This window comes from Vespa crabro, chromosome 1 (assembly GCF_910589235.1).
Source record: "Vespa crabro chromosome 1, iyVesCrab1.2, whole genome shotgun sequence".
Lineage (NCBI taxonomy): Eukaryota > Metazoa > Arthropoda > Insecta > Hymenoptera > Vespidae > Vespa > Vespa crabro.
The window spans coordinates 7534133-7554167 of record NC_060955.1 but is presented as its reverse complement, the minus strand read 5'-3'; the positions used below and the strand labels follow the sequence as shown (position 1 = coordinate 7554167).

The following is a 20035-nucleotide window of genomic DNA, read 5'->3' as shown; positions in this document are numbered from 1 at the left end:
ATTTATTTATATTGTCTTTATTTAGTTATATTATCAGCAATTTCTTTATATTTTTCCATTCTAAATTCTTTCCTTGCTGCACTAAGCAAGATATTGTGGAGTAAATTATGTTCGTTTGGATTACTTTGTTCTATGCTTGGATATATATTTCCTATTTTTTGAAAATTATACTTTTATGAAGAAGAATTATTAGAATTAATAAATAAAATTATAAAAATTAAAATTACCTCTAAGTTCTAAAACAGCTCTTTTGTAAATATTGTCTGGATATATGTACGGTGCTTTATGAAGTTTTGTAAAAGAAATTGTGTAGTCCTTGTACTTCGGCGCAAGAACTTTAAAAAGTTTATGTACAAGTTGTTTTTCAAGAATCCAGAAATCAGCTACTTGCATTGTTTCTTTGTGATCTGGGCCATAACGAATTGCTTCTGATATCAACTATGTACAATATACAAAACATTACTTTAATTATATATTCTAAATTCGTTTTTGGAAAATATTATGTTAAATATGTTATTAAAAAAAAAATATATAAAGCAGAATTAATATAAAACATAAATGAGAAAGACACATACACGTTCAACATAACCTCTTGTTTCATCAGCTCGGTTATAATTTAATTCGAGTCTTTCATATTTTAATAATGCCGTCAATGTTTTTTGAATTTTTCGAATTCTTCCTATTGGACCATCTACGTTTTTTAATTTACGTCTCGGTTTTACATTGTACCTTAATGTAGAAACTAATTTTTCGATATTAGCCTGATTCATCTTTTAATCCCTGTAGCGACTTCGCAATCGACTGAAGTCCACTGCGAAATATTCGAAGAAAATATTATAGTTACCAAGTAAAATTAAATAATTCGAATATTATTAAAAAATTACATACTTCATAAATTTAAGACGTTTTTTTGTCAATAATATACAGAATAGTTGTCAAATATTTTTGAAGGAATTGGCAACTCTTTTCAATGATCATAATTAGAAAAATATAGTTAAATATATATAGAACGATTGAAACTGAAAGTTAAATAAACAGGATTTTTAATAACATTAAAAATTGTTTTCTTTTATATTAATTTTTTTATTTAAATTCAAAGATATCAGTTCAAGATATCAATTCAGATATTACCTACATTCAAATATATATATATATATCTACATTCATCTCAATGTATTTTTATTATTTTAATAATTATAAGTTAAGTAGGTCATAAAAAGTATCTTTTCTGGAAGTAACATTGTTTTTTATATTTATAAAATTTCCAGCAAATATTAATCATTGTTATTATATCTTTTTCTTTTCGTAAAGGATTTTTTTCAGTGAATACAATCAAATCTTGTATTAAATTAGAAAGAAAGTTTAATGTTATAATTTTATTTTTATTTTATATATTACAATAACATATGATACATTAAAGATAACAACAATGCATTATGATCCACTTCTTATGAATAAAGTACAGCTTATAACCATATTTGTAAATATTTATACATGACAATTTGATCTTTATCTCATGATATCAGTGACGGTGCTTTATCATTAAATGTTACCATTTATAGTTTATTTAAAAATGCAAGATGAATAAAAAATACGATGAAACGTTCAAATCCTTCACTCTATCATTATGTATTAAAAATTACATTTGAAGATAAAATGTTTATACATTATCATTGCACTAGTCCAGAAACTGAACTACACACAGTTTTACACAATTTTCTAAATATGTAACTAAACAAATGCAATTATGGAATTTAGAGCTTAAGAATTTAAAATATAAGATATACAGTTAATTTACATGTTTGGTCAATATATTTTTATGGTATTTGCAATTAATGATACTATTATGTTGATAAATAGTTGAATGCACGATTACTTTAATGATAAATTATATAATTATTTATCGCTGCACAGGGGGAGCCATTGGAAGACCAGGCGCACTAACATTAGAGATGGCAGAATTTGGTCCTAAAAGAACTTGTTTTTGTTGTGCACGCTGAACTTCTTCCATTTGAGCACGCTCTACTTCAAAGAATACAGGTGCGAACAAAATAGCAGACGAACTGAACAAGAGCCATGTTGCTGAACATGAAAATGTATATAAACCTGAAATTGAATTGTAAATTTTAAGTCAAACTTCTCATATGAATCAACCAATAATAACCATATAATATTAAAATTTATGTTACATTTATGACAAACCTTTGACGCAAGTACATAGACCAGATCCAACATTATATCCAACTTTGCGAACATTTTCGGGAAACATTTCTGTAAGTCCTAATAATCTTTCCGAAAAGCTTTCATCCTAAATAAAATGAAATCATTGATGTTGTATAGTAGAGGTATTCAAATCTTCTAAATTAATATAATATACTATTTTATATAATATTATTATCATTATAAATTAAATATCATTATAAATTTATATTAAAAATATAAGATTATTAAACAGACTTAAACTAGAATCTTTGATGGAAAATATTGAATGTGATTATAATAGCTTATATGAGATTATTTTTTAAATTAAATATCATAGATAAATAGCAAAAAATAAATACCTCTTCGTCATCTTCTTCGTCGGGAAGAAGAGATTTCACTTCTGGAGAGCGTGCGTCGCTGCTACCCATACCACTATCCAGCTGGTCTATTTCTTCGATTGAAGCCATATACGTGATTAATAAAAAATTAATATATAAAACAAACGAGTCTACTCAAGTTTTGAAGAAAATAATGAGCAATTCTTCGTCTCTCAACTTCGACAACGTACTACTGTATAAGTAAAAGCAGCTCTCGGTCACGTTTACTAGTACTGCATTAATTTTGATAGGAGGAGAATATGCCGGTACAACGTGATTCAAGTTCAACCGCGCGCGATATAAATTTTTTTCGAATAACATTGATATTAATAAATGGACTACTTACGTGTTCTTTATAGAAATTATTTTAAAAAGGCTGTTTTATATATATATGTATATATGTATATCAGTGACACTATTTTAATAATGAATAGTTAAAGATATATATACGATTTATATAATGATCACTTTATTTTACGATTCACTAAATTTTATGTCAAATGAAAAATGTTTTAATATTAGAATCAGATTTGTAGTTGGTAAAAAAATATATATATATTGTATGTATTATTATTGCATTGAAATTAATCGAATAAAGTTATTTTCATTCTAAGAAACGAGCAAGGTCGTAATCGCAGAGAATTAAGGCATATTTCAAATCTACGAATATTCATTATTATGATTTAAAAGAGTTTACCAATCACTAACATTTCGTTAAACATATAGCCATCGAAATGCTACAAATAAGTAACTTATATAATCATTCTTGATCACCATTGGTCATTAGAGAATCTAATGAAAAGAAATACACAATATATATATAAACGACTTATATTTCTGCGATAAATATATAACTAAATATTCTTGGGTTTGTTCACTAGTTCTATTTGATATAATCAAATTTTGATTTAAATCATGTTAAGGAAAAAAGAGAATTTTTTAACATTTTTTTTACATTTTTTATAAAGCACGAACCTGCGATATTGTTTATTTCTTGTATTTGAAATATTTAAATTTTATAATTTCTTCGATATAATATTTTAACATTGATATTATTTACAGATATTTTGGCATAATACATTTTCAAATCTATTTTTTTCTATTAATTAATATGTACATTATTTTTTACGTAGAATCAAGTAATTTGTTCTATGAAAAAATACATTCATTTATTGTGTTAATGATAAAAAACTACTATTATGTTTAAAAAATATTAAAAAACATAAAAAATTATCTGTACTTTTTTCTAAATATTGAGCAAATAAACAGAATTTTTGCATGTATATTTTAGAGGTAATAAGTGATGATGATTTCCTTCTCTGGAAATTCTATATATCACATTCTCGAATCTGGTACATATGGTACCTAATATTTAAAGAATATACTTTATACATTTAACCTATACATAGCTATCTATCTACTTGTGATAATATGGGAATATCACAGCTTTTTTTACAAACGTTCTTACAACCATTGAGATCTAATTCTTATAAAGATTTAGTAATATATATATAATGCAATATAATTTTCTTAATGATATATAATGATTACTGAATATACTTTCTAATAATATGGAATCCGTGGTTGTTTTTAATATATGCAGTTATACAGTAATTATATCTTTAATATATATGAAATACTTGTTACAAATACTCATTTGTAGAAATAGAACGTTCAATACTGTTTTTAATGTAATATTTTCTGAGTATATGTAGAAGTATTAGATTTTAAAATATTCATTTTTCGAAGGCATACATTAATGTTAAAATTCTATTTCGATTCTTCACTAATGAATTAATTGTAAAGCAAATAGAGTAATTCTAGATATTTTTTTCTATTTACTCTTTTTTGTATATTCAAAAATTTAAATGCCATAAATTTAGTTATTAAAATTACTTCCTTTATCAAGCTTTAAAAAAGCGCACAACTCGAACAACATACTGTTTACATATGGGACATTCGGACATTCGTTTCCCACAATTAATACAACATGCCATATGACCACATTCTAAAATGATACATTCTATAGGCGCATCCCAGCAAATTTTACAAATATCTTCTTTATCCATATTATCTATATCTATGAATACATTTTTGTTTATTATTGTTTATTTCAATGTTTCATATATTTTTTAATTGCAAATATATTAAATATTACCTGCTCTTGCTTGATTATGTTCTTCCCATAATCTAGATGCTCTGTCCAACAATTCACACCTTTCAACACAACCTTTAAAGTCAACACGATTTGTTATTAAAAGAGTTTTTAATTGTTTTACACTTAAGTGTTCCAATTGTGATAATTCATTTATATCTGTTAGCTTGACAAGACCTGACCACTGTTTCAACAAAATGGTTTTCAATCTTAATATTAGATGTAAATAAAAAAATATAATACATAAATTAGTAAAACATACCACAGGAATTTCTGTTAACATATCTGATTGTTTTATATCTAATGTTTCTGAATCTTCATCTTGTTCAGTAATTAAAGGTTCTGGTCCACTATCTGGACTACAATCGCCTGCCGATGCTTCTTCTATTTCTATATTATTAACTGTTACACATTCTGATTCCAACTCTATGTGTTCTGTGTTTCTTTCCTCATTCATTGCATTTGTATGATTTTCTAATTGTATTGATGTTTCAGGTAATGTACTACTCGTAGAACTTGTTTGACTATCAATAATAAATAAATTATTAATAACATATACAATAATTCATCAATATATATATATCTTTTCACTCCAAAAATATGATTTAAAAATATGATACATACGGTAGTTCTTCTGTTAGGGTACTTGGCTTTATTGTAGAATTCCTTTCACCTACTAAATTATCTGCTGAACCATTTGCATATATCAATAGTAAATTTACTAAGTCTTCTTTTTCTATGATAATAATAATAATAAATTTTTATATAAATAAAAAGAATACATATAGTATATATAAAGATCAATATTTGTATATATTAAACATTTATTATATTTAATACATACCTACGCATCCTTTGATTGATACTTTTTTTGCTATAAGATATTGGCGTAAATCTCTAGAACGCATTTGCATAATCTGACTACGAATAAGTGGTCTTCGTGATAGCATACCACAATTTTCGCAATTAAATGTTTTGTCAATACGCTTTATAAGGCACTCGGAACAAAAATACCTTAGACAGCCTGTACATTGTTTCTAAAATGTAAAAATTAGTATGACAGTGTGAAGTTAATTTTTTTATATGAAAGTGATACATGGAAAAAAAGAAATATATCAAGCAAAAGCATTAGTAAAACATTAGCATTTTTGAAATTATATAATGACACAATCATTAATTGTATTTTAATCAAAATTAATTTCTATGTATTTTTCTTCATAATAAATACTTACTCTTCGTTTAAATAAATTAAATTTTGTTTTGCATGCTTCACAAGCCATCTTTATATGATTTAATCGTCTAAAGTTTACGTTTTTCGAAATTTGTCGGTTATGATATGACCAAGGTTGCTGTGTTGGCAAATGTATCACTAAATCTAGTGATTTCGATAGTTTCTGGATTTGCTGAAATTGTTGACGGTTATAAAAATGATCTTTGATGATTATGTCTTATAATCATCAAAGAAATTTATGCATTTCGATTGAAACTTATTAATCGAACGAAGAGAATTGATGTTTCCTACACTAATAATAATATAATATATCGCTTCTAGCGATATCTATTTCTCCTCTTCATATCTGTCTTCTGAAACGAGTACGACAATGATAAGGTAATGAGTCACATTGGAAATAATTATTAACGTGTTCTAAGAAACATTTATAACTACTTTCTTTTTCTACTATTAATGTATTATTTACTCGATCAAGTATAAACTGCACGCAATGCGCGTATTCTTTTGACTCCATGTTCACCCACTAAAACGTACATTTTGATACTGAGTAAGTTCTTGTTCTTCCTGTCTTGTGTCCACCTACCCTACCACCACACTTTGACGTCATTGTTTGTCACTGCTCATTTACTATTATATTAGCATCAATTAGTATTCAATATTATTTCAGAAATTAATCAAATTGGATTGTAATATTATTATATAATAAACGTATTATTTAAAAAAAAATTAATAATCATATTCATACTATTTTCATGAAATTCGAAAGAAATATATTTATAATATATATATATATCGATATTATGCAGATATCGACCTTTACACTGATTATAAAAACGACGATTAAGTTTATTAGTTTATTATTAAAAAAACAACAAATAGCCATTGTTAATTTATATAATTTAAATAGAAGTAAACAATTTTTATTTATTTTTTTTATCTACGTATCACGGATAAAAGAAACAATTAAATAAAACGCATTTGGTCTACCTGTAGATATATGTAAAAAATTAACCAATTACTGTGGTGAATTAGAAAAAAAGTGTAAGACTCTCTATAAATAGAGTAACCTATGGCGTTAAATTTTAATACAATCGACATATAATACGTTACAATGAATTATATAATATGTGTTTGTAATCTTTTATAGAGGTGAATATACAGAGAAAATTGTATTAATCCTTTCGCTACGTCAGCGAAATAGTTGCCGTTATATGGGGAGTCAAAATGCAAGCGTGCACTTCACAAATGAGAACATATTCGTGTTTTTTATCACGAATCGAACGTATACTTCACATATACTTCAGAGCGGTACTCTATTACGTCATATAACGTTAGATTATTGGTTTTTTATTCAAGTTGCGTCAAGTTGCATATGTAATATAACAAAAATTATGAATCAATGCAAAATTTTAATGGGTGACTAAATCATTGGTAAGATACAACGAGCGTGAGATGATGGATAACTATATAATCATTGTTGATAATAAAAGATTTAATGACCTTTTTAACTTATCTCATGCTTGTGATACTTATACATTACTGATCTATGTTGTAAATGATATTTGATCTATATGTATTATATCGATTAAAAGATTTAAATATATCGATTATTAGATTTAAAATAGCATTATTTCGATTAATTTTTTTTTAAAGATTAGAATACTTATATTTTTATTATATTAAAAGTATGACGTAAAATATTAACATATTTTAAATAGTATGACATAAAATACTTTTCAATATATTTTAAATACTATGACACATAAAATATATTTAAATATATTTTAAATAATATGACATGAAATATATTCCAATATATTTAAATAGTATGATATAAAATATATAATACAGTTTTGATTTAAAAATGATGTATAATTTTTAAGTTTATATATACGCTATTTGGCAATTGTTTATATAATGCGATATTACAATGATGAAATTAAAATTGATAAATCATCGAAATTTAAATGACTATTCTTAGACACGTATATATACTATAAAATTTACATTGGTAAAAATATTATCACGATTTATGTATAAATTAATATTATAATAATATTACAATATTACAATACAATATATCGTATTACTATATTTTCTATATTTGTTAAATATTACTACATGGACGGATGCATCGTGTGTTTCGAATTTTGTTTCGGTATCCTTTCGACGACATCTTCCTCGACGTCTCTCGAAATTTGATTCCACTTATCGTCACTTTCTGTATCATCATTTTCATGAACGGGATCTTTCCTATAACATGTAATAGAATATACGTAGTATATAATATAAATAGTATATATAAACAATATAAAATTAATGTTATTTTGATTAATCGATTTGATCATTAACTAACGTATACTTATTAATAGAGGGCAGGAACAACGATTTAGGACAATCTTTGAAATACGGCCAACACTCTCCGTGTAATTTCCCTCTATTTTCAGCTTCCACATATTCGTTGAGAATATTTGCAAATGGCGACTTACTAGCCCTAAAAAATGAAAAAACGTTCGTTAGATAAAGAAAAAGTCGATCGATAGATAGAAAAGCGATCTTACGTGAGAAATAGTTTCAACATTTCGCCGATCAGGCCGAAATTGTTGAGAGGATGACCGTGAACTTCACAAATCGCTCGCAATAGGCAAGCCTTTCCGTTTAAACCCAAAGTGCTTAGCATATCCTCGGCTGTGCCATAAAGGAGGGCTCTTTCACCACCGTGGAACGCATCTTTTGGTACTTCTATAGTGTCTCTTTTGTGAAGTCTTCGTTTTATGAAGGCAGCTATGAAATCTGCCATGATCATGCCAGCTTTTCGACCGCGGGCACTTCTATCAAATGCCGGTGGTAAAGCACCATAAGGATTTTCATTATCTGTTAGCCCTAATTTATCGAAGTCGACTGTAAAATAAAGGAAATGTAATCCATTCTAGCATACGTACATGTCATATAAATCGTTCATTTATCAAAGTGATATAATTAAGAAAACAAAAAATTGAGAACATTGATAAATTTATATACATTATTTCTTATAAAATATATCTATATTCGAACATATAGTGTAGAATGTATTATTACAGATGTAGCTTTTATTTTACATCTGTAATGTATAAAATTATTATCAATTTTAAATTAATAATAATTAATAATTAAGTAATAAATTATTTATTAATCAACTGCTCCATACAAAGCTCTTGTCATTTAGTAATGTTGAACGTGATTATTAAGGACATTTATTTTAAATATATATAAAAAATTAAGCACCAATTAAGTGCTTCGATAGTAAAATTTTAAAAAATTCAAATAGTAGAGTTAATCGTTTTGACTTGTGAACGGTTTATATCACGATCTATAAAAAGTTTTTACTTACTCGTAAAGGGAAGACTAATAGTCATATTGCTCAAAAAGCCGTAAGGTGGATATCTAACGAAGGGTAGTGCCAACGTAGGTGTAATCGTCATTACTGTGCCAGGTGGTAAAGCTATCCGACCGTCATTCGTTATCCAAAGGACTCTTTTTTGTCGATGATGATTGCCATCGCCGTACTCGTTTCCAGAACTGGAATACGATCGTTTTAAAACGAGTAGACCGAGCAATAGCACAAGAGTCTTCCTCGTCATATCGACCCTTTGCCAAATTCTGTAACAGAAACTTCTCTTTTTAATCTTAATTATAATATTATTTTCAATTTTATGAAGAGCATGCTGACTATAAATCGTGATTTAGAATCTTGAAAAATAGTTACATTTGATTACGATAAATAAACAAATGTATTCATTCATTCAAACGAAAAGAAAGTGGGTTGAATGAGGAGACGCGTTAAAGTGACCGCACGTTACGAAGGAGACATTGATTAGTTTTACAACAAAAATGCATGCTCATGTTTAACGTTTAAATTACAATCACGATTTATGGCACAGCTTACGAATTCGATCAGTTCGTATCCAAAGAAGCATTCATTGTTTGCGTTTGTGAACGTTACAACAAATCGATTGTTATAACGTGACGAGAATGGAAATGCTTTCATTTGTAATACTTTCGAATTTTTTCGCTCTACTTATAAATTAAATGAAATCTTTAAAAAAAAACAAAAAACAAGAATGATGAACAGTAAAATTTTGTGTTCTTGATTTTTAAATAGATTTCCTTTTTATTCTTTTTTAATTACTTAACTCTAAGCTATCTCTGATGCATTACGATGTGTTTATGAAATTAATTAATAAATGTCTAATGTTTGATGTTTCCGAGAAAACGATAATCGTTACGATTGATCTAAGAACGTGTTTTTCGTTACTTGTTAGTACTGTAAGCGTACCTTACGAGTATAACTAGTCGAGCGAGTGACCAGTTTGTGGACGCAAAGTCGCTTCGATGTAACAGTATGTAATAGCCTGCGAAATCATAGCCGAGAGTGACCAGGCCAGTGGGATTCGCCCTAGAAAGAAGTCGAGGTGTACTTTACGTCCGGAAAAATTTTTTTATGGTACAAAAGCCTAACGTTATATATTTACAAAATATGAATATCACATTAATGTATCCATTAACAGACTGATCGTTCTAAGAGTGATCGGTAACCGACAATCGAGTACTGGCGATAGTAACGTCCATTGGAGTTGTTTACTACGCTTATAAAAATTGTTGACAATTATTCATTATCATTATTCAATTATTATTATTATTATTATTTGTTTAATATGATTTATATAAAAATCGTTAACATTGCTAAGATTTTTAATGATTAAGTTAGCCTTCGATCATTGGTGAAGGACATGTAAATAAATATGTTGCATATCATATTTTGGTGCAATTCAATTACTGAATTGAATTATAGTATTGAATCAGTATTCTATTATTTTGTTTAATATGTGTTGCGGTATGGGTGGAGAGTTTGTTAAAATACTCTTGATGATGAATATATTAATTATGATACAAAAGAGATTCTTCTGTTCTCATTTGATGTCAACCTGGGGGAAACCCTTTACTCGTAAGAAGACGACGCGTGTGAAGACGACGTGACCGTCGATATAACGGCCATCACCGAACTCGGCAAGAAAGACCGCGAGGAAAAAGTAAGAGGAGGATAAGGAGGAGGAGTAAGAGGAGGAAGTAGTGAAGAGTCGAACGAGCACCGCAAGAATACAAATTCCAACGACCTGCATATTTCGACGTATCTTCTTGAATTGGGCCAGTACTAAACGAATTGAACGACTTTGCAATTAGGTATTCGTGGATCGATGCTTATTTTTGGCTGGACACCGTTAAGTCTTGATTCTTGAATATAAAACCGGGTCAAATACAGAGTTTTTTATTTTCTTTTTCTCTTCCGTTAACACTATCTTCGATCTTTTTTTTTTGGCCACGTGGCTATGATTACTAATTTATTTTCAAACCTAATATTTCTCGTTTTTTTTTTTTATAATATATATAGATAGATATGTATCTGTAGATCGAGTTATTTCGTTACGGGGTAATCTGTGTCTCGAATTTAGCGCTGATGCGCTGTAATAGCGCTCATGGATAGCACTACTACGCGATATGATGATATATAATTACGGTTGCGATGGTATGATTCAAACCACGGGTGAGAGATATCTACCAGTACACGAATTTAAGTCAAGTTAATAGATTTAAGAACGGTCTGACTTACATATGGAGACGAAGAAAAAAGAAGAATAGAAAAGATACAAAAGGGCCACAGCCACAATTACAATGATACGAAATATTTGTAAACGAACGTTGAAGTTTTGTTTTCTTTTTTATTTTTTTTTCCTACTACGATCGATAACGGTATTTGTTCGAGTCACTCGAATATCTGTACCCGATCCAAATATCGCGAAGCCTGACTGTTTTATGATCGAAGCCGAAAGAAACGTCGAAAATTTTCTCCAAAGTTGCAGGATACAATAAAAGAAAAAAATAAAACATATATTATGCAAACATATTATTACATCCTGTTGAAAGTTACAAGCATGGATGAATGTACGTAACATATATTATGGAAGGCTAACGAACTGGTTGGTTAACTCGCAAGATGGAAGTTTTGCTCATCTATTCGTATTATTTCTAGATATATGGACGTATTTTATCTATCGAATATTGATATATCTACATTAGATGTCTATTTTATATACCTTCATATAGGAATTCGAATTCATTCCTGACCCAGTGTCTTCTTTATATTCGGTTAACGGTTAGCCAATTGTGTTAGCAGTATAGTTTGACAAATTGCAAATGAACTTCACGAATTTTTTATATTTTACATTTGGGATTCGACAATTTTTTGACTGACAAAATAGATTATAGATTATAGATTTGCTCATAAATATAACTGTTCACAATTATACTCATAAATGAATCTAACCTAATATGAATGATTAATATAAAAATATTATGAAAGTTACTCATTGAAATTGATACAATACATGTATATGTATTGTATATACATTGTACAAGTTATTTTTCGTTATGAATTCGGTTGAACTCGTCTTTATGCAGGACGAATTACTACTTAGAAAACGTGATCTAAATTAGAAATTTTTATACATATAAACGTGATAAGCATTTCACGTAATAAAATTATGCTCGAACGAGATTTTTTGATAAAATAAATACTTCACCTCGAATCAATTTTTCCAATTTTTCTTTCTTTATGTATATTAGAAAATTTTAGATGAAAGTATTTTAAATTTAAATTTTTAAATTTCATGATATTTTATAAAATTATTTATCAGTTTTATGTTGTCTTAATGTTTTATGTTCACTTACTTTTATGATTTAGTATAGTAAGTGTTAAAATGTAATGATTAAAATGTTCATCTATGTTACATGTTTCATACTGATATGAATCGTTTGAGTTTTATGCTTTAATGCTGCGATCATGCAACGTCAGAATTTCACGCGTTGCTTGATACAGGTTTTACTATGTATGGTAAAGCGTAACAATGTCGTTGTACTGGATAAGGATAATCTAATTAAATAAGAGAAAATTACATTTACTATTCATTTCTACTTTTCCCTTTCGATTGATACTTTTCTTTGGGCTTCAATTTCTTTGTAAGTTAGATCATATTTTATTGGTAAACGAGAGAACGTCTATATCGCTTCAAAAATGTAAGATCGATTAAGGAATTGTAACTTAATAAAAAAAATCTATTTAATTATGCTTTTGCTAGCAGTGAAACAAATTATGAATGAAAAATATGTATTGTCCAAGGAAAGAAAAAAAAAGAAAAAAAAAGTAAAAAAACGTTTAACTGTAAAAATATGTTATTAGTAGTAGCACACGATCTATAAGTTTAAAGTACGATCATTGATGTTCGTTAACGATGTTCGATACTAATTGTCCTTGAACTTTTAAAAAAGAAGATAAGACAAAAAACGTATCCTTATTGTGTGTGTTAAATGCGTTTAAACGTTATTAAACCTAAAAAAAAATGACAAATCGAGTTTATTGAACCACTGAGTATTATCCATGTCGGTAAATCTACGTCATTGTAAAATGAGTTTTTAATATCGTGAAAAAATGCGTATGTCCCTATCGAAAGAGTGACCGGTCAATTACGTGTTTCTTATTTACGATTTAATGAGTAGTCATAAGCGTCGCGTGGCGCGAACAAATATATACGATACAAAAGTGTGAAGCAACTTTTTCTAACGTATACGACGATTGAAATTGATCGACCCGCTACTTTGGGTTCAAACTTCAAAATATTATGCGACGGCTGCGATTATAATTTGTCGATATTTACAACGACATTGATGTTCACCTTGAACTATTTCGGAGGCTTCATACGATACATTCGCTAAAGAACCGGAAAGTTTAGTTTTTCAGTTTAAATATTTCTTCGAGATAATCTTAATGGTTATTTCATCTTTCTCTTCCACGCGCATTCCTGGACTACTTAAAAGTGTGTATATATTCATGTCCACGTGGTCTGTTTAGTATCTATCCCGCTCTCCTCACACAATATCAAAGGAGTAGAAATGTATAGAAAGTTATACTAGTCGATTATAAAAAATGTTACATACGATACAAATATATCTATTAAAACAAAATATCGTAGACGTCGGGCAACATATACATATCCATATATACCTACCTATCTGTTCTCGTATAAATTCACGTGGTGAGATTAATGTAATGAAAATTTTCTATCGTACGGAAGAACTCTTCCTTACGTCATCTTATTCACGTAATATAGATGATAATAATGAAGAGGAACTTCCATCGGAGTGATGATCGCAACAAACTTACATTCTTACCGCTATAAGAACGCTGACAAATTGACGGACATACCTTTAGCATGAAGTAATATCAAATTTTTCGCTGAGTCGTAGAAGAGCCTTGGCGTGATGTTTGTAACTATCTGGGCTAATTTTGATGCACACTGGTTAACAGGGCTATGGCATAATTGTTCGCACGCGGCGGCTGCCTAATGCAGACCGCTTCTACTTCGTCCCGTTGATCACTGTGGTAGTGTGACTTTGCCTTTGATCGCGAGATCTCCTTATGGACAAATATGATTCGAGTGTTTTAACATGTGTCCTTACGTATGTTTTATATGTGTATTATTTTAAGCTAACAGTTTAAATATTTGTTTTGAAGAAGGTCGAAGAAAATATATTGCAAACGAGTAAAAAATCTATATGAAAATCGATCGATCTTACTCGTCGATCACTAATGTAAATCTCATGTCGATTATCTGGAGTCGTTGCTCTGCCAATCGCGAACGGAAAGGTACAACGGCACTCTCGTGCCTCTTACATATCTATTCTTAAAGTCTTCTCTTTAATCGAAGTGTTTTACTTTGAAAATTTTTCGATTGAATTTTATGATATCTTTACCGATACTGCAAAACGATCGTCGAAAAATACAAACAGAAGATCGTTATACGCAGATGACGAGAATGATGATGGTAAGCAACGTAGTTTCACGAACAACGTCAATTTTCAGACTGACCGCGCTTTATTCGCGCACTTGACGTCTTCCGCGTTGCATATACGAGTCGGTACGAGTGCGTACCGATCCACGGCGAACGTTCCCCCACTCCAGCTGCCCTCTACCCCCACTACCACATCCTTTCTGATGGTCACGCACTCGCGCCTCGGATGCATTCGAATACCTTCCCTTCTCCTCGGCCGCTTCGCTGATCATTTTTGACTTTACTTTTTATAAAAACCGTTAAACCCTTTTCAAAAGATACAGAGTGATATACAGAATGAAATATGGGTACGCCATGTAGGATAGTAATAATTAATTGATACAAATTGAAAGTCATTGATATTGTATCAATTGTATTTTAATATTATATAGATGCAATATGATAGAGATAATGAAAAGTTTGTAATATTTAAAAGACGTATATTAAAATAATCATTTTTAATCGAGAGAAAAGAAAGAAAAAAATAAAAAAGAAAAAAGGGGAAAAAATGAGATTCGGTATTCGGTCTTGTCCAAAATTTAAAATATTAAAATCGATTGTCCAAATATTAAAATTCACAACATGCTTTATTTGTAAATCTGCGAATTAAACAATATTTTTAATACAATACCACTAATCCTAAAATTATCTTTAAGAGTCCGCGCGATTGCAACGACGACGACGATGAGATCGGAGACGCGTCTTCAAGAAAAAGACGGATTGATTATTGACGTAGATATATTATACATCATGTATATGCGCGTGTGTGTATATGTGTATGATGCTCTATTTTTGATGTGTAAACGATAAGTCGCATCTTCGATCGGTCGAGTCGCTCGCGGTCATTTTGACAACAAATCGCGTAGAACTCAAGGAAAAAGGAAAACAATGCTTGTATGTACTTATTTTATCAACGAAGTGAAAATAAGTCGTTCAAATGTTGCGCGAACGCATTTTCTTCTGTTCTGTTTTCTTTTTTGTTTTTTTCTTATTTTCATATCTTTTTTCCTTTCCTTCTTTCTTTTATAAACATTAGCGAAACAGAATGATCGGTACGAACCGGAAATATTTTTTCTTTTTTATGGCACCTGTACGCAATGATATACGCATGCGCGAGAGAACAACTTGAAAAAGATCATTGAATCACTTTTGTCGACGCTCTCTTCTTCTTCTTCTTTTTTCTTCTCAGTTAACATTTTTGTTTATTGTCTAGAGATGACATCGCCATCGTCTCTTTTCTCGCAAGAAAAAGAAAGAGAGGCGAGGAACGTACAAGAGATACAATAATTACGTCTCATTTTTCTTTTCTTCTATCGCTCCCTTTTGCTTCTCTTCTTATTTTATTTTATTATCCCCGCGAAACGGATTCGCCGAAATGTTTCTTCGCGACGTCAGTGTTTCAAATTCTACTAAAGCGCAATGCAAAAAAAAATCAAACGAGAAACAAAAATGCTTTTACAAAAATTTTGGGATAATAATGATAATAATGATAATAATGATAATAATAATAATAATAATAATAATAATAATAATAATAATAATAATAATAATAATAATAATAATACGTTTTCTTACAGTAATAACAATTTTTATAATAGTAATAATAATAGTAATAATAATAATAATAATAATAATAATAATAATAATAATAATAATAATAATAATAATAATAATAATAGTAATAATGATAATGATGATGATGATGATGATGATGATGATGATGATGATGATGATGATGATAATAATAATAATAATAATAATAATAATAATAATAATAATAATAATAATAATAATAATAATAATAATAATAATATTTATAGCAATTGTAATAAACGCAAAAAACGTAAGACCCAATTGTATCTCTTCTTGCTTGAAAATATCAGACAGTTCAGGAGGAAAAAGTCATCGTCGTTGCGTTAAGTAGTAAGTACTGCGTAAATGCGCAATTGGGCCTTAAGTCGGGAGGCAATGTATGTATAATGTAATAAATTTGTAATGGTTAATAATATTGTAGTGGGTAGGTAGGCTGTAAACAATTTTGTCGCCTTTTTTGCACGCATGAAATATACATACGTCAGAATAGAACGCTCAGAACAGAAATAAAAATTAAAAAAAAAATATTAATCTAAATAAATAAAAGAAGAAACGGAAGAGAAGAGAGCTTTTTTGAGTTCTCACGAATTCCGAAATTGGAAAGGTTTTAATGTTCTTTCTGTGATCTTTTTTCTAGCGTATTCAAGATGAAAAGCAGTATCTCGAATTTCGATGGAACGTTAAAACGGGATTCGCGGCTTTCGATCAAAGGGACCGGAGAGACTTGTTTTCGTGGAGAATCAGCCGAAGAATACACCGGTTCCTTTCTAGCGTTCATCTTTTTTTTCTTTTAATTTAATTCTTTTTGGCGACCGTTATCTGTTATTACTTTTCTGATTGCGCGTTAGACGCAAAGATTGTGGTAGTAACATCTTAAATATATGCATACTTTCCTTCTCCAAACATTTTTGGAGAAATTAATGAGAGACGATAATACAATAAATAATTCGTCTTTTTTAATTCATTCAACTGGTTTGAAAGTTTACTCGTACAATCTTCTCGTTGTAATAGTGAAAAAACGCGCCATTTTTTCAATTCTTATCTCTAAAAGGATAAGCTGCGAATTTAAAAATGAACGTGTCCTTTCCAACGCTTCTTAAGAAATCCTTCAAATTCTTTTGTCGTCTCTCAAAGAGAAAGAAAAATAGACGCAACGCGTTTCTCCGTCGAAAAAGACTGTCAAATTTCGCTTGTTAATATGGAAGCTCAAAGAAACGCGACTGACATACGCGATGTCTTTTACGATTCGGCCGCGAACTGGAACTCGAAAGAAAAAGAATACGATGATACTTGAAAAGGCATTGTAATATTATATTTCTAGCATCGCTATTATTATTTATTGTTTATGGCAGTGAGCGATCTTTTTCGGGGTAGTAGAAGAAAATAGGGGCATGCATTTGAGTTGTGTTCTCGTCTCGACATACTATTACTACTACTTCTACTATTACTATCACTACTACTACTATTATTACTACTTTCTCTCTCTCTCTCTCTCTCTTCTCTCACTCGTCACGTAAATAAAAAAAAATTCTTTTCTCGTTCCATGCATTCAGATTCAAAGACGCCGTGTCTAGCTTTATACAGTTTTCTCAAATATCTCTCCCTCTTTATCTTCTCAATGATTATTAGTAGTCAACAAGGTAATGTAAATTTTCTTTGCATTCTTTTTTAACGATTAACAGCCTAATGTACCTAATAACGAGTAATTTCTCTCTGTATCAACGCATTTCTTCTTTCTCTCTTTATCTTGTCTTTTCTCCTTGCAATAAGAAAAATATCGCACTATTTTCGTACAATACAAAAGCTCAAAACTCATCGAGATACACATAGCGCGATGCGTTCTCAGAGCTGGAAAAAAAGAAGTATCATAGGTCAAATCCGAGAAATATTAAACGTCGCGAATTACTTAAAAAATATCGCGAGTAAAGTTTTATCCTGCTTTGGATAATCGCCATTGAACCTTTAAGTACTACGATTCTCTTGTTCTCGAACGCGATCTGTTCATTTCGAAAAGATCAAAGGTTCGTGGTTAATGTATCACTTTGTACAAAAAAATTGGACTTCCTTTTATCTGCAATGCTTAGATATTATAATGCCAGCAAAAGTAATTGAAGATCATAATACAAGTTCCCAATAATGACGCTCGCGTAGATGCTTGCTTGATCATCTTGGTAATCGCAAAAGCAAGGGGGGAGTAGAGGATATTTACAACAGGGGATTCTTCTCTCGTCAAGCCTTCAACCCTTTATAAAACTACGCTCTCAAGGGGTGCGAAAGTTCCACCAGCAACAATTTTTATAATCTCGTTATTAATTCAATGTGATCACAATATTTATATATAATAACAAGAAAATATATATATATATATATATATATATATATATATATATATATACACATACATACATATGCATCTCTCCGTCTATTTTTCTCTTTAATCAATGTATGAAAAAGTGTAGATTAGTGAGGTTAAGATTTATCATGGTGTGTAGCTAAGATTTAGACGAAAGGACGATGAAAAAAAAAAGAAAGAAAATTCTCGGTCATAAAGGGTTGAATGGCGTCGATTGATACTTTATAAAATTCGCTTAGTATGTTTTCGCATCGATGATTTTCCTTTCAATTTTCCCTCTGATCAATTTTTTCCTGTCAATCAAACAGGATCATAAGAATATAGAGAAAAAGGGAATTTTATCAGGAGAATCATCGATAGAATCTCGCAACAATCTAACGACTACACTTTTCAATCTTAATATATGTGTGTATATATATATATATATATATATATGTACGTACGTATGTGTGCCTTTCTAGTACTCTTTCTCTCTCTCTCTCTCTCTCTCTCTCTCTCTCTCTCTCTCTCTCTCTCTCTCTCTCTCTCTCTCTCGCTCTCTCTCCCTTTTTATGATCTACTGCGAAACTAATTTTAATTATATTTACAGGCTACCTTTATACTGATTCTAAGGATTGCGAAAGGATACACGCGATTATAAAATAAATTTAACTTGCGATTTGTACATTCAACAATTCTTCATCTTCGAACGCTACTTTTTCGTTCTCCCATTCCTGATAGTCTATAAAAATCATCTTATTACGATGTCCAAGCAGTTTTTATACTCCGAGATATGCTTCTTTCAGACAGATTCGTACTCACTGTATAATGTAAACCGAACAAATTTACTTTTCATGCTTGGACATTGACATCTTGTGATTAAATTTCTTCTCCTCCTTTTTATTATTCCTCTACTTCTTTTCCTTTCTTTATTTGCGTTTTGTCAAAAACGCATCGATGTTTATATCGACAATTTTTGTTATCATTAAATATTAATAATTAAGTAAGTCTTTGGTGTTTGTACCAATCTTTCCCGCGCTGCATAGTCTATCTAGAATGTATGTGTGTTTATGTGTATCTGTAAATGTTTATCTGAAATACTTTTGAATATAAGAAAATTGTAAATTGTACTATAGAAAAAGATTGATGTGAAAAATATACGATTCGATGATATTTCAAAAGAAATCTTACGAGCCCATGAAAACATAGGATATCGTGTGTTTC

General features: G+C 29.5%; 4 protein-coding genes across 13 annotated transcripts; all 4 read right to left on the bottom strand.

Annotated features, from left to right (window-relative positions):
- Window positions 1-5: 5 nt before the first annotated feature.
- Window positions 6-983, bottom strand: LOC124432771 (39S ribosomal protein L17, mitochondrial). The gene is made up of 4 exons (XM_046981941.1): window positions 889-983; window positions 576-811; window positions 228-438; window positions 6-151 (listed from the first exon to the last, which is right to left on the bottom strand). The coding sequence occupies exons 2-4, from the start codon at window positions 768-770 to the stop codon at window positions 18-20; spliced, it is 540 nt and encodes a 179-aa protein (XP_046837897.1). The 5' UTR covers window positions 771-811; window positions 889-983; the 3' UTR covers window positions 6-17.
- A 378-nt stretch (window positions 984-1361) lies between these two features.
- Window positions 1362-2827, bottom strand: LOC124432772 (mitochondrial import receptor subunit TOM22 homolog). Its single transcript, XM_046981942.1, has 3 exons — window positions 2562-2827; window positions 2203-2308; window positions 1362-2106 (listed from the first exon to the last, which is right to left on the bottom strand). Exons 1-3 carry the CDS (start codon window positions 2667-2669, stop codon window positions 1901-1903), a joined length of 420 nt encoding a protein of 139 aa, XP_046837898.1. The 5' UTR covers window positions 2670-2827; the 3' UTR covers window positions 1362-1900.
- A 1630-nt stretch (window positions 2828-4457) lies between these two features.
- Window positions 4458-6578, bottom strand: LOC124427601 (E3 ubiquitin-protein ligase RNF34). Of its 7 annotated transcripts, none has more exons than XM_046970770.1 (8): window positions 6432-6578; window positions 6257-6318; window positions 5967-6137; window positions 5579-5771; window positions 5359-5470; window positions 4997-5258; window positions 4738-4918; window positions 4458-4659 (listed from the first exon to the last, which is right to left on the bottom strand). In XM_046970770.1, the coding sequence occupies exons 3-8, from the start codon at window positions 6012-6014 to the stop codon at window positions 4484-4486; spliced, it is 972 nt and encodes a 323-aa protein (XP_046826726.1). In that variant the 5' UTR covers window positions 6015-6137; window positions 6257-6318; window positions 6432-6578; the 3' UTR covers window positions 4458-4483. The 7 variants fall into 7 exon arrangements, with proteins under 7 accessions (XP_046826726.1, XP_046826733.1, XP_046826690.1 ...); XM_046970777.1 differs by having other exon boundaries at window positions 6401-6541; XM_046970734.1 differs by having other exon boundaries at window positions 5967-6318.
- Window positions 6579-7843: 1265 nt separating this feature from the next.
- LOC124422899 lies at window positions 7844-14911 on the bottom strand. Of its 4 annotated transcripts, none has more exons than XM_046959886.1 (7): window positions 14633-14911; window positions 14262-14471; window positions 10281-10400; window positions 9336-9604; window positions 8527-8866; window positions 8322-8459; window positions 7844-8218 (listed from the first exon to the last, which is right to left on the bottom strand). In XM_046959886.1, exons 4-7 carry the CDS (start codon window positions 9583-9585, stop codon window positions 8083-8085), a joined length of 864 nt encoding a protein of 287 aa, XP_046815842.1. In that variant the 5' UTR covers window positions 9586-9604; window positions 10281-10400; window positions 14262-14471; window positions 14633-14911; the 3' UTR covers window positions 7844-8082. The 4 variants fall into 4 exon arrangements, with proteins under 4 accessions (XP_046815842.1, XP_046815853.1, XP_046815861.1 ...); XM_046959897.1 differs by having other exon boundaries at window positions 14810-14911; XM_046959905.1 differs by having other exon boundaries at window positions 8328-8459; window positions 14262-14911.
- Window positions 14912-20035: the final 5124 nt, after the last annotated feature.

Bases quoted from the DNA above. Each gene is read 5' to 3' on its own strand.
- LOC124427601 (XM_046970734.1), bottom strand. From the start codon at position 6,014: ATGGCTTGTGAAGCATGCAAAACAAAATTTAATTTATTTAAACGAAGA. The intron at 5,259-5,358 runs GTATGTATCATA...TATTATTGATAG, and splicing joins ACCCTAACAGAAGAACTACC to TCAAACAAGTTCTACGAGTA. The intron at 4,660-4,737 runs GTAATATTTAAT...ATGTATTCATAG, and splicing joins ACATAATCAAGCAAGAGCAG to ATATAGATAATATGGATAAA.
- LOC124432771 (XM_046981941.1), bottom strand. From the start codon at position 770: ATGAATCAGGCTAATATCGAAAAATTAGTTTCTACATTAAGGTACAAT. The intron at 439-575 runs GTATGTGTCTTT...TATTGTACATAG, and splicing joins CAAGAGGTTATGTTGAACGT to TTGATATCAGAAGCAATTCG. The intron at 152-227 runs GTAATTTTAATT...TTCAAAAAATAG, and splicing joins AGCTGTTTTAGAACTTAGAG to GAAATATATATCCAAGCATA.
- LOC124432772 (XM_046981942.1), bottom strand. From the start codon at position 2,669: ATGGCTTCAATCGAAGAAATAGACCAGCTGGATAGTGGTATGGGTAGC. The intron at 2,309-2,561 runs GTATTTATTTTT...CATTTTATTTAG, and splicing joins ACGAAGAAGATGACGAAGAG to GATGAAAGCTTTTCGGAAAG. The intron at 2,107-2,202 runs GTTTGTCATAAA...ATTCAATTTCAG, and splicing joins TCTATGTACTTGCGTCAAAG to GTTTATATACATTTTCATGT.
- LOC124422899 (XM_046959875.1), bottom strand. From the start codon at position 9,585: ATGACGAGGAAGACTCTTGTGCTATTGCTCGGTCTACTCGTTTTAAAA. The intron at 8,867-9,335 runs GTAAGTAAAAAC...TTTATTTTACAG, and splicing joins TATTAGTCTTCCCTTTACGA to TCGACTTCGATAAATTAGGG. The intron at 8,219-8,321 runs GTTAGTTAATGA...TACATGTTATAG, and splicing joins CCCTCTATTAATAAGTATAC to GAAAGATCCCGTTCATGAAA.